The following is a 13,111-nucleotide window of genomic DNA, read 5'->3' on the forward strand; positions in this document are numbered from 1 at the left end:
CCGCCCACCTGAAACCCCGGCAACCATGGTGTTTTTCCTGGAAGGTCCTATGTGGAAACAACAGCCTAGAACTTGGACTGGGCAGAGTGCACTGGAGAATCAGCAGGCTATTGTGTGTCTCAGGACGCCCTTCCTTTCCGCTGCCAGGTTGTGACCACTGTATGGAACAACCTCAGTTTGCTGACCTGTCCACACCTTAAGGGACAGCAGATGGCTTCCAGGTCTGGGCCTTTGTGAGTGAAGTTATCCCTTCTCACTTGTTTCTCAGGAAGGCTTTACCAACGACCAGTACCAGGAGTTGGCAGAGCCCTCCTCACTCACCTACGTTACCCGCTCAGAGAACAGCATCTTTTTTGAAGTTGACGGGCCCTACCTTGCCATGATCCTTCCAGCCTCCAAAGAAGAGGGGAAGAAACTGAAGAAGAGGTAGGGCCCTCACAGCCACTGTGCTCTGGAGGAGATGCGTTGAGGTGGATTGGGCTCCACGACCCATCTGGAACTCAGGCCCAGAGCAAGGGTGCACAGGCCTGGGTGTTGGTTGGGTTTTCTCCCTGGCTTGACTTGAGAGAAGCGGAACCCCAGTGCCGCAATGGTCCTCACACTGCCCTCCTCTGGTTCTGTAGGGTAGGCCCTTGAGTTGTTCTGGAGTTGAGAACCCTTTGTGGGTGGAGTGCCATTGGTTGCCACTGGCGATGGGGGGCGAGAGCGGGCTGAAGACTGCAGAGGCGAGACAGAAGCAGCCAGTGCCCCACCGAGGCTTTGCTGTAGGGCCCTTCTTTTTTCAGATATGCTGTATTTAATGAAGATGGTTCCCTGGCTGAGCTGAAGGGCTTCGAGGTCAAACGCCGTGGGGAGCTGCAGCTGATTAAAATCTTCCAGTCCTCTGTGTTCGAGGCCTTCCTCAAGGGCAGCACCCTGGAGGAAGTGTATGGCTCCGTCGCCAAGGTGGCTGACTACTGGCTGGATGTGCTATACAGCAAGGTCAGAGCCGCCTCCCTCACCACCGAGTCAGTGGACCAACCCTCTCCTGCAGGAAAGGGACCTTGTGCCTGGGTTCCTGGAGAGCAGATGGACATGGCTGACCCTTAGCACTGGTGTCCCAGAATTCCCCCTTGGCTTCTCTGTCCAGCTACAACTCTAAAGGAAGCATTTTTAAGTTGACATGATCAAATAGGGGGAAAATTTACCAATGATCACATGGACTTCTCTGATTTTTAAAGTCTCTTTAGGCCCTACACAAGCACACGTAAAGTCCAGTTTGTTTTGGTTTGGTTTAATTTTGTCTTGTCTTTATTTTTGTACTGGGGATTGAACCCAGCTTTGCTACTGAGTTACATACACCCCCAGCCCCCTTTTATTGTTTATTTTGAGACAAGGTCCTGCTAAGTTGCTGAGATTGGCCTCAAACTTGCAAGCCTCCTGCCTCAGCCTTCCAAGTCTCTGAGATTGCAGATATGCACCACTATACCTGACCATAACTTTTTTTTTTTTTTTTTTAGTAGTAGTAGTTGGACACAATACCTTTATTTTATTTATTTTTATGTGGTGCTGAGGATCGAACCCAGGACCTCACACGTGCTAGGCGAGTACTCTACCACTGAACTACAACCCTAGCCCCTGACTATAGCTTTTATAACTTACTCCCTGCACTGTAATAAAAGAAATACAAAATGAATTTCAGTGACAGATATTCCTCAGAACATTGGGTTACCCCTGTGCTGCCGTGTACTCTGTATGTACAAGCTGCGTGCCACCTGGCAACTCGAATCCGCCCTTCTGAGATGGTCACTGCTGTCTGTCAGCTGCCGTCAGTCAGAGCTTTGCTACCACCACTGCTGCTGTGTGCATGTGGCTCTGCCTTTCCTCCTTTGCTCTGTTTTTAACAGTAGTCTTTCTTGGTAAAAGGAATGTTGAAATGTTCTGGAACATGTTTCTGGCTTTTAGGAGCTGAGCAGATCTTACAGATGGCAGTAGGGGAACAAGTGTGCCAAGAAACAGCTGCATCAGCCAGGCATGGTGGCACAGACCTGTAATCCCATCTGCTCGGGAGGCTGAGGCAGAAAGATTATAAGTTCAAGGCCAGTCTCAGCAAGTTAGGCCCTGTCTCAAAATACAAAGGGGTGGCTCAGTGCTCAGTGGTGGAGCACTTGCCAGCGCACATGTGGCCCTGGGTTCAATCCCCAGCACCACATATACACACAAATGAAAGCTGGGACTGCACTAACACCATTGGTGCCTCATCAGGCCAGAAGGCAGAGTCTCCTGCTAGTCCCAGTGGCTCTCCTTCCTCCAGTTCTTCCCTCCTTCAACTCCTTCCTCTGCTCTGCACCTTTAGTGCTGCTCACCAATACACATTTCTCATGCAACTTAATAAAATAAAAACTCAAGTCTTGTGCTCTTTTTGTTTAGATATTAAAATGAGCAGTAGGGCTGGGGCTAGAGCTCAGTGGTAGAGTGCTTGCCTAGCATGTGTGAGGCATTGGGTTCAATTCTCAGCACCATGTATAAATTAATAAACAAATGTCCATCAACAACTAAAAAATATTTTTTAAAAAAGATAAATTTTTAAATAAATAAAATGAGCAGTAATAGGAAAGCCTTTCAAAATACAGAGCCTGCCTTTATCTCCTCTGGTGGGGACACTGCTGGTCCTGTGGGATCAAAGCCCTAGTGAGCTCAGGCCTGACCTCGGCCTCTCCACTAGGGTTTCACCCGTTGCCTTTTTTTCTAGGCAGCTAACATGCCCGATTCTGAGCTGTTCGAGTTGATATCTGAGAACCGCTCGATGTCTCGGAAGCTAGAAGATTATGGGGAGCAGAAGTCCACATCTATCAGCACAGCAAAGCGCCTGGCTGAGTTCCTGGGAGACCAGATGGTCAAGGATGCTGGGCTGAGCTGCCGTTACATCATCTCCCGCAAGCCTGAGGGCTCTCCTGTCACTGAGAGGTAGGGGCACCCTCCAGGGAGGGACTGGCTATGCAAAACTGCATGGGTGGTGGAGCTTCCTCAGCAAGAACATGTGCTGGTTGGTGTTGAAAGAAGTAAGCCTTGCTGGGGTCCTGGTGAGACCCTGGGGGTTTGAGCCTGGAGAACCTGAGTTTGGGGAGTCAACTCCTTTCTGTCAAGGGCTTAGAGTCAGGGTGTCTTGGAGGGTCATATGCAATTGTCCTGTCACCAGGCAAGGTCTGGGTCGAGCTCCCTTCCCTGTGTCACTCAGTTCCCTGTGCTGACAAAAAGATGCCCTCTGGCTTCTAGAACCACTTCAAGGGCAGTTGCAAAAGATGCCTCTCCCACCGGGAAACTTCAGTGTGCACAGAGGCTGGAACCATGTGGGGATGACCCGAAGGAAACAGGAGGAAGCTGTGACTGCCTATGGATGACACACATAATAAAGGGCTTGTCCCTGGTGTGCTCCTGGTTGAATTTCTACCAGGACTTCAAGAGCTGGGATGGCTCCATGGGAAGCCTTGAGAACAGCCAGTGGTGGGGAGTGCACGTTAAACCTGTCTTTTAATACAATGGAACATCATCTAGTTATGAACATTATCAACATACATGAGATGCAGTCTGTACAGCATAACATTCTTTAAAATGTAGGTTATAAGCTCTTATAAACACTTACTTCCATGTACATTTAATTACAGTTACAGTGGATCTGGGTGAGTCTCATTGTGAGTCTCTTTGCTTTCTTCCTCACCCAGGGCCATCCCACTTGCCATTTTCCAAGCAGAGCCCACAGTGAGGAAGCACTTTCTTCGGAAATGGCTTAAGAGCTCATCCCTTCAAGACTTTGATATTCGGACAGTGAGTACCAGTTTTTTTCTACTCTTAAAAATTTTAGAGGAAAGCTAGTGAGAATAGAGCAAAATATGCCTGCCTTGGATCATATCTCCTGTCTTGTCTGGAGTCTTCATTCCTGGCTGCCTTCTTTCTTATGTGTAAGAGGTGAGGAAATAGAGTATTTTAGGGCACAAATGGAAAAGCAAAATGCTGGGAGGCCCTTCGGCTGTTCTTTTGGATAGACTAAAGCTAAGTGTACTGGCTCAGCCACCTACTGGCTTGTAAGCTCATTCAGCTGTCTACCAATTTTCCTCCTCTGAAGCAGGCACCTGGAATTCTAGGGGATTAAGTAGGACACAAAACATTTAGCACAGTGCTCTGCGTGGGTTGAGACTGAACACAGAGCTCCCCTGCTGCCATTTCTCTCTGCTGCCTGCTCATGCAGATTCTGGACTGGGACTACTACATCGAGCGCCTGGGGAGTGCCATCCAGAAGATCATCACCATCCCCGCGGCTCTGCAGCAGGTGAGGGCGAGAGCCAGTGGACCCAGCCAGGCAGCTGGGAACCCAGGGAGCTGACACATCGATCCATGATCGATATCCTTGTGCAGGTGAAGAACCCAGTGCCACGCGTCAGACACCCAGACTGGCTGCACAAGAAGCTGCTGGAGAAGAGTGACATCTACAAGCAGAAGAAGATCAGTGAGCTGTTTGTCCTTGAGGGAAAGAGACAGGTAACAGACTCAGCCAGGAGACACAGGTGTCAAGGTACTGGAGCTACCATCCACAGTACTCGGTACCATCTTTAAGGTGCTTTTTTTTCCCCCCTAAAAATGTACATCTTGGTACTTTGTTCTTTAATGCCCTCCAGTGTTAACTATTGTAATTGGAAACAGATTGTGAGTCATCAGGTAAGGGTAAAGAGCTATCTTACGCTTAAACATTGAGGTATATGAATGAGACCTGGGAGCGTGAGCAGATCACTGCACCATGTAGCCTCAGTTTTGCTACTGTAGACACACATTCTTTCCTGTAGACACACTTGGAAACAGTGGAGATAATACAGTGGAAATGTTAGCTAAATTCACAACAGTGAAGAAATATTTTCAAGTGCTGAAAAATTAAAGTGAACTATAAACCAGAGCAACACAGTCCCTCACCTGATTTTTTAAAAATCCAGATTCTCGGGTGGACTGGATTTTAAAGACTTCACATGTCTCATTTGTAAGAGCTGTACCTAAGAAATGAGGGTACAGAAGAAGTAAATGCACCAGGTAAATATTAACCAAAAGAAAGCCAACATCACTATATTAATGCAGACAAATAATGTCTAAGCCCAAGAATATTAGCAGACATAGGAGAGTTATTGAATAATCCTGGAAGTTTTAATTCATTGGGAACATGAAATTCTAATAATGTAGCCTCAAATTCAGTAATGTAAAATTTTACCCGATTATAAGAAAAATTGGCAATTTGGGAAATTTTAACTCTCTCAACTGACATATTAAGCAGACCAGGAATTAGTAAAAACACATGAAGTTGGAATGATATACTTAACTAGATTTAGTAATTAGCTACTTGTAGTAAACAAACAAAATCTTTTTTTTTTTTTTTTTTTAGTTTTATTTATTTTGTTTTATGTGGTGCTGAGAATCAAACCAAGGCCTTGCATGTGCGAAGCAAATACTCTCCCTCTGAGCCACAACCCCAGCCAACAAACAAAATCTTACACTCAATAAGTGGGGGCTGGGGGGGCTGGGTTGTGGCTCAGTGGTAGCACGCTTGCCTAACATGTGTGAGGCACTGGGTTCGATTCTCAGCACCACATATAAAACAAATAAATGAATAAAGGTCCATCAATAACTAATAAAAATAAGTAGAGAAGCACATTCTTTGCAAGAACACAAAATAACAACCCTATATATACTACAAAGTAAGTTGTAACAGGTTCCAAATAATTTCAATACAGACCATGTTTGGAAGTTAAGAAACAAGGCTTATAAGTAATTCATGGATCAAAGAAGTCACAAAGGAAATTAGACAATACTCAGAACTGAGTGGAAATACACTATTGAGATTGGTAGTGTGCAGACAGTGTATGCACATTTGCATGTCTACACACATGTGTTAGGAAGAACAGTAGACATAGATTCAGGTTTTATCTGACAGAGTCAGAGCAACAGACACACAGGAAGTAGAAAGAAACCCTATGGCAAGGGCAGGAATGAAGAGACAGCCGGAGCCTCTCCTGAGCACAGACTGGCTCCAGACATGAGCAATTAATGAAAACCAGAGTAATTACCAATAAAGCCTGGAAAAATGAAAAAATTCCCATTCTGTGCTAAACTGGAAAATAAATGGAATGGACAGCACCATAGAAGAATTGTGAAAAACAGCCCTGGAAGAAATGAGGAAACCTGAACAGAATTTGAACCATTGAAGGAGAACTCAACCACAGGTGAAAAGGAGCCAACACCAAACCCACACAGGTCTTCAGAGGAATTTTACTCAACATTCTGTGCTTAGTGACCATTGGTAGTGCTTATTAGTTGGTGACGGAACCAATAACAATGTGAGATAGGAAGTCTTAGGCCATTTTTAGTTAAAATAAACAACAGATGCAAGAATATTAGCAAAAGTCAATGGGGTAGCACAAGAACAAGAATGATTGACCAAGTAGGATTCACGCCAGGAGGGGCAAGTGTTTTAGTAAGCTGCTAATTGAATTATTCCTGGGAGAGTCCATTTAATTCATCATTAAGAAAGAAAACTCAGAGGATCATCTCAAAGAGATGCAGAAAAAACATTTGATAGACTTTAATGTTGGTTCAGGATAAAGCTTTCAGCAGTCGAAGTCGGGTTAGATGAGGTGTTTCTCTCTGATAGAGCACATCTTGGCCCTGGCTGCAGACCTCTGCTTTGTGGCAAAACACTGGAAGCTTGAAGGAAGGGATGAGAGCAGTATGTGTTAGCATGCTGCTTTTCAAGACTGTTTGGAGGTCTTTGCTGGCATAATTAGACAAGAAAAATTAAACTTTAGGTATTGAAAGAAAAGCTGGGCATGGTGGCACACACCTATAATAGCAGCCACTCAGGAGGCTGAGGCAAGAGGATCGCAGGTTTGAGGCCAGCTGAGCAACTTAAGACCCTGTCTCAAAAAGGGCTGGGCATGTAGCTCAGTGGTAGAGAACCCCAGGGTTCAATCCCCAGTGCCAAAAATACAAAAAGAGGGAAACAAACTCACTGTTTGCAGATAATATGATCTGGTAACACAAAATATAAGGAAGCCTAGATGTTATTTTTACATTTAATAGGACAAGAGTAACACATTTGAGCAACACAGATACAAGATAATATATAAAAATCTAGCTTTGGGGCTGCGGTTATGGCTCAGCAGTAGAGTGCTTGCCTAGCATGTGCAAGGCCCTGGGTTCGATCCTCAGCACCACATAAAAAATAAATAAATTTTAAAAATCTGTAGCTTTTACACTGGAAACATTAGAAAATACTTTTCAAAAGGTACCATTTATAATAGTAGCAAATAAATTCTTGGTAACAAATATATGTAAGGTTTTCATTGAAAAAAATGTGACTTTGTTTAAATATGTAAAAAGTCACCTAAGAACCATCTTCTTGTGTGGAAGGACTCAATATTAGAAGCAGTTTGCCCCAAATTAATCCATAAAATTCACTGTGATTCCAGTAAAATCATCTACAGAGTTTTGGGGCTACTACTTGATAGATTAATCCTGAAATCCATGTGAAGAGTAAAGATCAAAATAACTGGGGCTGGATCTTAGTGGTAGAGCACTTGCCTCACACGGGTGAGGCACTGGGTTGGATCCTCAACACCACATAAAAATAAATGAATAAATAAAGATCTTGTCCATCTACAACTAAAAAAAAAAAAAAAAATTAAGCTTGAATATTCCACACTTTAAGAAAAAATAAATAACCAGAGCTTTTCTTTTTCTTTCTTTTTTTTTCCAATCACTGGGGTCTGAACCCAGGAGTGCTTCTTACTAAGTTGCTAAGGATGGTCTCAAACTTGCAATCCTCCTGACTTAGCCTCCTAAGCCTCTGGGATTACAGGCATGCACTACTGCACTCAGACAACCAGAGCAATTTTGAAGGATACAGATCTTTTTTTTTTTTTTTTTTTTTTTTAATATTTATTTTTCAGTTTTAGGTGGACACAATATCTTTATTTTTATGTGGTGCCGAGAATCAAACTCAGGGCCTCACACACACTAGGCGAGCGCATTACCACTTAAGCCACATCCCCAGCCCGAAGGATACAGATCTTTCATTGTGCCTTGCTGTATCTGTAAAGGCTAGAGAGTAGAGCTAACTAGGAGCCTGAAAGAAGATCCTTATGGGGCTGGAGATATAGCTCAGTTGGTAGAGGATCGCCTTGCATGCACAAGTCCCTGGTTTCAATACCCAGCACCAAAAAAAAAAAAAAAAAAAAGAAGAAGAAGATCCTTGTGCCAGGGGCCGTTGGCATATCACAGATGTGCCATGACAAGTTCTAGGGAGAGAAGGGACCACTGGTCAGCTAAGGTGCTGGGGAAAATGGCTATTTATATTAAGTTACCGTATCTCCAAATATGAAAATGATTCCAAACAGAATGAAGACTTCTTTCTTTCATTGTAAGTCTAAATATAAATACTCTGGTCTAAAAAAGAACCGCAGAATGACTGGGTACTGAACTGGGTAATAAGAATTGGGTGGAGGTGGGATGTGGCTCAGTGGAAGAACACTTGCTCTACGTGTGTGAGGCCCTGGGTTGATTCCACAGTACTCAGAAAAGGTGGGAATTATTTTTATGTGGTGCTGAGGATCAAACCCAGTGCCTCACACGTGCCAGGCAAGTGCTGTACCACTGAGCCCCAGCCTCAGCATAATGCACATTTTTATAGCACACAAGTCGCCATAAAATTGAAGAGACAAATCATAATTTGAAGATAGTTGGAATACACCAAAGTTAGAAATGGTTCATAAACATATTTAGTTAAACGTTGCAACACAACATATGTCCCCCAAAACATAGCAGCTTGAATACCACATGGTGCAGGTCACTCTCGAAGGGTCAGGAGTCTGCACAGCATGGCTGAGTGTTCAGCTCGGGGTCCACAGCTGGGCTGTTGTTTCACTTGAAGGCCCAACTGGGGAGGAGCTGCCTCCAGGCTCCCTCCTGGGGTAGGGGCTGGACCTGGCTCCTTGCTGGCTGTGTCAGGAGCACTTTAGGGGCACTCTGCAGGACAGCTCACAGCATGGCAGTGGGCATCTTCAGAGCGAGCCATGGGTAAGAACCAGTCAGTGTGGACAAGTGGAAGTCACAGCATTCTATAGCTGGTTTCAGGGAACCCACCACTGTGTTGTAATCTATTCACTGAAAGCAGTCCACTGCATCACCACACTCAGGGAGGGACTCACAGGTATGAATGCCAGGCGGTGGGCATCACTGAGCCACTGCAAGGCTGCCTGCACAGGTGCCAGAAGTCGCCAGACCCCACAGCATGACGTGTCCCAATGGCAGCCACCCTGAGATGACGGTCATGTGAAGTGTCAGGACCGGCAGATGGGAGCTTGTTGGTATGTGAGGTACAGGCAGCACATGCAGAGGTGTGCACTAGTCACAGCTTGTGGTTCTGAGGAAGTGGGAGCTAGCTCTTCTTTATCTGGAAAGCAACAGAAGGCTGGTTTTCCCTGTGACAGATATCCTGCTGCAGTTAAGATTAAAGGACCTGTGCGTGCACCAGCAGGTGCCCATCCCAGACACCTGGTCCACGCCACAGTCAGTAGGGGGTACACCACATATTGCTGTTTGCCTGAAGTAAAACAGCTGTGCTGCTTGTTGTTTATGGTCAAGCAGAATAAGTAAAAACGTGGGGAATGAGGCTGCTCCTGAGAGCAGCATGGTAGGCGGAAGAAGGGGCGCGTTAGCTATTGTTTGCAATCATTTGTCTTATTTAAAAGGAGCATCCTCTAGCAATCACTGGTAGTACTTGAATGACATTGTTTTCTAAACTTTTCTATTTGCCCTCTTTGCTATTAAAGGTTAAATCAGCTGGGGTTGTGCTCAGTGGTACAGCTCTTGCCTAGCATGTGTGAGACACTAGGTTTGATCCTCAGCACCATATTATATATTTTTATTTATATAAGTAAATAAATTAAATGAAGGTATATACAACTAAAAAAATTTTTTTAAGTTAAATTGGGTCATAAGTCTCTATCCCGTTTTAGGTAACATATTAGGTTCAAGTGGTAGAGTTTACAGGAACAAGCTCCTGAAAGTTAAGGCAATTTGGGTCTTTCCAGATCGTGATGGCTCAGGGCCTAGAAGACAGCCCCAGGCCAGGTGCTCCCGACATGGAGGACTTTGGCCTCATAAAGCCACCCCATCCAGCAATCCCTGTAGCCACCAAGAGGAAGCGAGTCCTCTGGGAGAGCCAAGAGGAGTCTCAGGAACTCACGCTGACGGTGCCCTGGCGGGAGATCTTGGGGCAACCTCCTACACTTGGCACCACCCAGGTGAGAAGCTGGGGTGACTGGAGGGCCGTTCAGGGACCCTAAGGCAGGTCCTGGCCCCTGGGGAAGTTGGGTGTGATGATGCCTAGTCATCCCAGAGCACATGGAAGCTGCAGAGCTTAAAAGCTGTCAAGGGGGGATGGTTCTACCTCACAATGTGCCTGTTGGTTGTGTTGCCATCTGTCCCAGGAAGAATGGCTGGTCTGGCTCCGGTTCCACAAGAAGAAGTGGCAGCTACAGGCCCGACAGCGCCTGGCCCGCAGGAAGAAGCAGCGTCTGGAGTCGGCAGAGGATTTACCAAGGCATGGGGCCATCCGAGACAGGCCTGCCACAGGGCTGGGGAGCTTCTTGAGAAGAACTGCACGTAGCATTCTAGACCTTCCCTGGCAGATTGTACAGGTGTGGGCCTTGACCCAAGCGGGCAGGTGTGGACTTTTTATCAGGGAGGCAGGACACCCCTGAACCAGCAGCACTCTTCATGGGTCCAGGGAGTGCCGGGCCATCCCTGGGGTCCAAATGAATAAGACAGACTTTCAACTTTCCTGCCTGTTGCAGGGGTCCTGAGCAACTCCGAGTGGCTTGTTCACAGGTGTCCATGTGTTCTGTCACATGCTACGCGTTGTCATTTCCTTTCAGATCAGCCAGACCAGCCAGGCTGGCCTGTTCAGGCTGTGGGCCATCATTGGTAGTGACTTGCACTCTATCAAGCTGAGCATCCCCCGCGTGTTCTATGTGAACCAGCGAGTGGCCAAAGCAGAGGAGGGGCCTTCCTGTCGGAAGGTAGGGGGCTGCTGCTGTTGCTGTCACATGGATGGGGGGTGTTAAAGAGATGACCAGGAGTGTGTGCTTTGCAGACCCGAGGACCTAGGTACCTTACTGGGACATGGTAAGAATTACTTGAAATGATATCTGAGTGCTGAGCACAGAACCAGGGCCAAAGCAGGGCTGGGGTGCAGGAGCTGCTACTGTCACTGTCCTTGTCTGTGAGGTGTGTGCACTGGTAGACTTGATAAAGGGTACAGACTTTCTGTAGACACTGCTGCTGTAAGTAGCTTTTTTGAGGTATAAATTTACACACTGTGCAGTCCATCCATTTAAAGAATGTACTATTTTGTGGCTTTAGTGAATTCACAGCACTGCCACTGGAGCCACCTCTGATTTTAAGATGTTTTCATTATCCTGAAAGGCAGCCTGTACCCTCCTGCCCAGGGTTCTCCTCCTAGCCCTGTGTGTAGGTTTGCCTGTCTGGACATTCCTTGCAAACGGAGCCCTGCAATACATGGTCTTTTTTGCTGAGACTCTTCCCCTTAGAATGCTTCTGGGAATGTCACCTAGGTAGCATGTCCTTGTTAGCTCTTACTGCTGTCTCAGATGAAGCTCCACTTGACCCACTGTGCTCTCTGAGGTTGTCCTGTTATATTTCTTGGTTGGATACTGTGACCTATGTAGCAAGTGGCACCCAGGTGAGCAGCTGAGTTGTGAACATTTGTAGCTGGAGAAGGCAAAGCCTAGGCCCATTCAGTCGATTTGGTGAAATGTGCACCTAGAAAGTGGGGAGGGGTTCTCAGGACCACAGGGGTAGATGATACGGGGGGATTCCCTCAGCCCTCCAGAGAAGCACAGCACGGCCACACAGGAGTATCCTCACTAGCAGAACCTCGCTTCCTTTGTGACACGACTCACCTAGAGAGATGCACACCTGTCCTCAGCCTCTTTCCAGAGCCACTGAAGATGCTCACCTGGACCCTGGTCCCATCTGGACTCCAGGGAAAGGACTTCTAGTCCTGCCCTTCTGTGTTCTGACGGGAACTTAGTGTGTACCAGATAGAGATGAATTACAGTTTGGTTTGGTCTTTGGTGGTGTTGGGAATTGAATCCCTGGCCTGAGTATGCTGTGTGTGCCCTGCAACTGAGCCAGTCCCAGATCAGACATGAATTGGTTTCTTTCTTAAAAAGCAAGATAAATGCATATCATCTTCCCTTAGATTATATTAAATTTCCAAGAAAAGAATAAATGGATTTTTACTTTGTGTCCTTTTAAAGCATCACTGTGGCTGGGCACAGTGGTGCTCACCTATGATCTAGCAACTCAGGAGACTAAGGCAGGAGGACTGGAAGCTTGAGGCTAGCCTGGGCAACCTGGGGAGACCCTGTCTCAAAATAAATTTTAAAAAGGTCTGGGGATGTGGCCTAGCTGTAGAGCACCCCTTTGTTCAGTCACCAGTACTAAAAAAATATATGTATTACTGTGGACTTGGGAATACGTGTTGTTTAATATTGTAAGATCACTTAGTCAGATCTCCCTGACACCCAGTAAGTCCATGAGGTGTGATTACAGTTCAGTGGGACTTAAACACATGGTCTTGCTGGTTTTGACAAGAGTCTGCCTGCCTTGCCCAGGCCAAGTGCCTCCACCCTGTGCAGCCAGGTCTGAGGACGCACCCCTGCTACAGATGTGTAGACCTGCTGGAACCTTGTTTCCAAGAGGCATTTCCACAACAGGACAGTCATTGCCTCCTTGAGACCCACATCACCCTGTTGGACCAGCAGGATCCCTTCAAGTGGCTCCCAGGTCATCTTTTTAAGACAAGCTGGATATATTTACCTTTTATTGATCTGTTTTCCTTGTTAATTTTAAGGGGAGTAGTTTTTTGTTTTTGTTTTTTTTTTTCCATTTTGAATTAATTACAATGAACTTAGTGCTGTGCTGGGGAAATCATCCAGACCAGTACTAGGACTTGCTGTTCCTAAGGTGTCATGGCCCACGCTGCATGCTCAGGGACAGCCTCTGCTGC

General features: G+C 46.2%; 1 protein-coding gene across 1 annotated transcript in view; it reads left to right on the forward strand.

Annotated features, from left to right (window-relative positions):
- Positions 1 to 13,111, forward strand: part of Pole (DNA polymerase epsilon, catalytic subunit) — a 46,300-nt gene that overhangs the window by 18,526 nt on the left and 14,663 nt on the right. Inside the window, exons 24-32 of the mRNA XM_046445909.2 lie at positions 269 to 426; positions 786 to 981; positions 2,732 to 2,946; positions 3,702 to 3,804; positions 4,226 to 4,306; positions 4,393 to 4,515; positions 10,107 to 10,319; positions 10,506 to 10,715; positions 10,953 to 11,096. Of these exons, the coding sequence (XP_046301865.1) occupies positions 269 to 426; positions 786 to 981; positions 2,732 to 2,946; positions 3,702 to 3,804; positions 4,226 to 4,306; positions 4,393 to 4,515; positions 10,107 to 10,319; positions 10,506 to 10,715; positions 10,953 to 11,096 (1,443 nt within the window). The remainder of the gene's footprint in view (positions 1 to 268; positions 427 to 785; positions 982 to 2,731; positions 2,947 to 3,701; positions 3,805 to 4,225; positions 4,307 to 4,392; positions 4,516 to 10,106; positions 10,320 to 10,505; positions 10,716 to 10,952; positions 11,097 to 13,111) is intronic.

This window comes from Marmota monax, unplaced genomic scaffold (genome assembly GCF_021218885.2).
Source record: "Marmota monax isolate L192 unplaced genomic scaffold, Marmota_monax_Labrador192_F-V1.1 WCK01_AAM20220418_F8-fsc00200, whole genome shotgun sequence".
NCBI lineage: Eukaryota > Metazoa > Chordata > Mammalia > Rodentia > Sciuridae > Marmota > Marmota monax.